Source organism: Corapipo altera, unplaced genomic scaffold (assembly GCF_003945725.1).
Source record: "Corapipo altera isolate COAL_440 unplaced genomic scaffold, ASM394572v1 53695, whole genome shotgun sequence".
In the NCBI taxonomy this organism is placed as follows: domain Eukaryota; kingdom Metazoa; phylum Chordata; class Aves; order Passeriformes; family Pipridae; genus Corapipo; species Corapipo altera.
Window position 1 is genome coordinate 1 of NW_020887342.1, and position 2,392 is coordinate 2,392.

At 53.6% G+C, this 2,392-nt stretch overlaps 1 protein-coding gene across 1 annotated transcript; it reads right to left on the reverse strand.

Moving 5' to 3' along the window:
• Positions 1 to 1,062: 1,062 nt before the first annotated feature.
• Positions 1,063 to 2,076, reverse strand: LOC113941579 (olfactory receptor 14J1-like). Its single transcript, XM_027632734.1, has one exon. It carries the CDS (start codon positions 2,074 to 2,076, stop codon positions 1,117 to 1,119), a length of 960 nt encoding a protein of 319 aa, XP_027488535.1. The 3' UTR covers positions 1,063 to 1,116.
• Between the last annotated feature and the right edge of the window lie 316 nt (positions 2,077 to 2,392).

Here is a 2,392-nt window from a genome sequence, read left to right on the forward strand (position 1 = left end):
CTCCCAGTGACACTGCCCAGCCTTCTCAATAGCCCTGACACCAAAACTTTTACTTTATCCCACACTTCCAGAGGAGTGCCCAGGACACAACACAGGTTGTCCTGCTGATTCTGGAGAATGAGAAGGGATTTCTTCCTCAAGGCCAACCCCTCCAATTGGATTGAAAGGTTCCCTCAGCATTTTCCCCGGTGCCTCCCTGCCCTGAAGGTTTGTGGCCCTCAGGCTGGAGCTGAGGGGGTTGGGCAGGTGCCTGAGGAGGGGGTAGAACAAGGGCTGTGTCCAACTGTGCCAGGAGGGCTGTGCTGGGCAAGGAGGAGGAGGCTGCAGAAAACAGTGGCACTGGGGAGGGGAGAGGAGCAGCTGGAGAGACCTTGTGCCTGCCCACGCTGGGCAGGAGCTGCCCCAGGATGGCAGCTCTGAAGCACTCCCAGGATGTCCCTGGGAACAGGAGGGGAAGACTGGATCTGAAAATGAAACCTGGAAATCAGAGAGCAGGAGTGTCATGGTGTCACTGCAGGAGAGTTCCAGTCCTGGAGCAAGGTCACAGAAGAAGTGACCCAGTACAGGCCTTGCCCTCAGAAGATCCCACAGCATCCTGGAGATGCTGGAAGGGAGCCCAGCTCTGCTTCACAAGTTCCCAGGGCCTGTCCCTGCCTGTGCTCCAAGGACTTCCAGCCCCCAGGACTGTGCTCAGAGAGCACTCAGGCCTTACAGCGAGAAAGGGGCTCAGGAGGACAGTGTGGAAGTGGCAAGAGAGCAGCTCTGCAAAGACCAAGCACTGCTGCTCCCTGGCAGTGCTGCTGGGCTGGGATTATTGTCCCCTTCCCCTTTGCAAATACACCCTGTCCTGCAGTGTGCTGTCCTTTAGGAACAGCTAAGAAGAAGGGTCTTGGACAAAGAAGGCACTGCAGAGTCCTTTATTTTATTTAAATATACTGTGAGCACAATTCATCATTTATACATGTCAGTGTCAAATTGAAGAGGTAGACACTAAATTAGAAGGCAGATGGACAATAATATTTAATTGCACAGAAAATTATTACAAGAAGAACCTGATGACCTCAATGAAAAAGCTGAGCAGGAAGGCTGGGCCATTAAGGAGTCCCATTCTGAATGCTATGCACCAGAAAACAGGCACTTTATTGCTCCTGAAAAGCATCCAGTCATCATTTTCCTCAGGGCATCCTTGAGCTCCTGATTCCTCAGGCTGTAGATGAAGGGGTTCAGTGCTGGAGGCACCACTGAGTACAGAACTGATAGTACCAGATCCAGGGATGGGGAGGAGATGGAGGGGGGCTTCAGGTCGGCAAATATGGCAGTGCTGACAAAGAGGGAGACCACGGCCAGGTGAGGGAGGCAGGTGGAAAAGGCTTTGTGCCGTCCCTGCTGAGAGGGGATCCTCAGCACAGCCCTGAAGATCTGCACATAGGAGAAAACCATGAAAACGAAACAACCAAATGATAAACAGACACTAAAACCAATGAGCCCAATTTCCCTGAGGTAGCCTGAGTGTGAGCAGGAGAGCTTGAGGATGGCAGGTATTTCACAGAAGAACTGGCCCAGGGCATTGCCCTGGCACAGGGGCAGGGAAAATGTATTGGCTGTGTGCAGCAGAGCACTGAGAAAGCCAGTGGCCCAGGCAGCTGCTGCCATGTGGGCACAAGCTCTGCTGCCCAGGAGGGTCCCGTAGTGCAGGGGTTTGCAGATGGCAACGTAGCGGTCGTAGCACATGATGGTGAGGAGGGAAAACTCTGATCTAAGAAAGACTATGTAGAAAAAAACCTGTGCAGCACATCCTGTGTAGCTGATGGTTCTAGTGTCCCAGAGGGAATTGTGCATGGCTTTGGGGACAGTGGTGCAGATGCAGCCCAGATCTGTGAGGGAGAGGTTGAGCAGGAAGAAGCCCATGGGGGTGTGCAGGTGGTGGTCGCAGGCTACGGCGCTGAGGATGAGGCCGTTGGCCAGGAGGGCAGCCAGGGAGATGGCCAGGAAGAGCCAGAAGTGCAGGAGCTGCAGCTCCCACCTGTCTGCCAATGCCAGGAGGAGGAACTGGGTGAGGGAGCTGCTGTTGGACATTTCTCCTTCCCCACAGTATTTTGATCTGTTAGGAAGGAAAAGTCACTGCTGAGTTAGACCAGGCTTCTGCAGCCAAGCATTACACATCTCACAGCCACCCCACTCTCAGGCTCCCTCTCCTCACTCAGACCTCCCTGCAGCTCCCTCCCCTGAGCTCTGGCTTTTTCTGGCTGAAGGGACCATTGGAAGCAGTAACTCTGTGATGGGCTCCCAAGGACTCCTTCTTGCTCTGCTTGCTCTGCTGGGAGAGGGAACTTGGAATGCAGGGTGATCTCAAATTAAATATACTCATGATACATCAAAGAGCTTCTCAGCT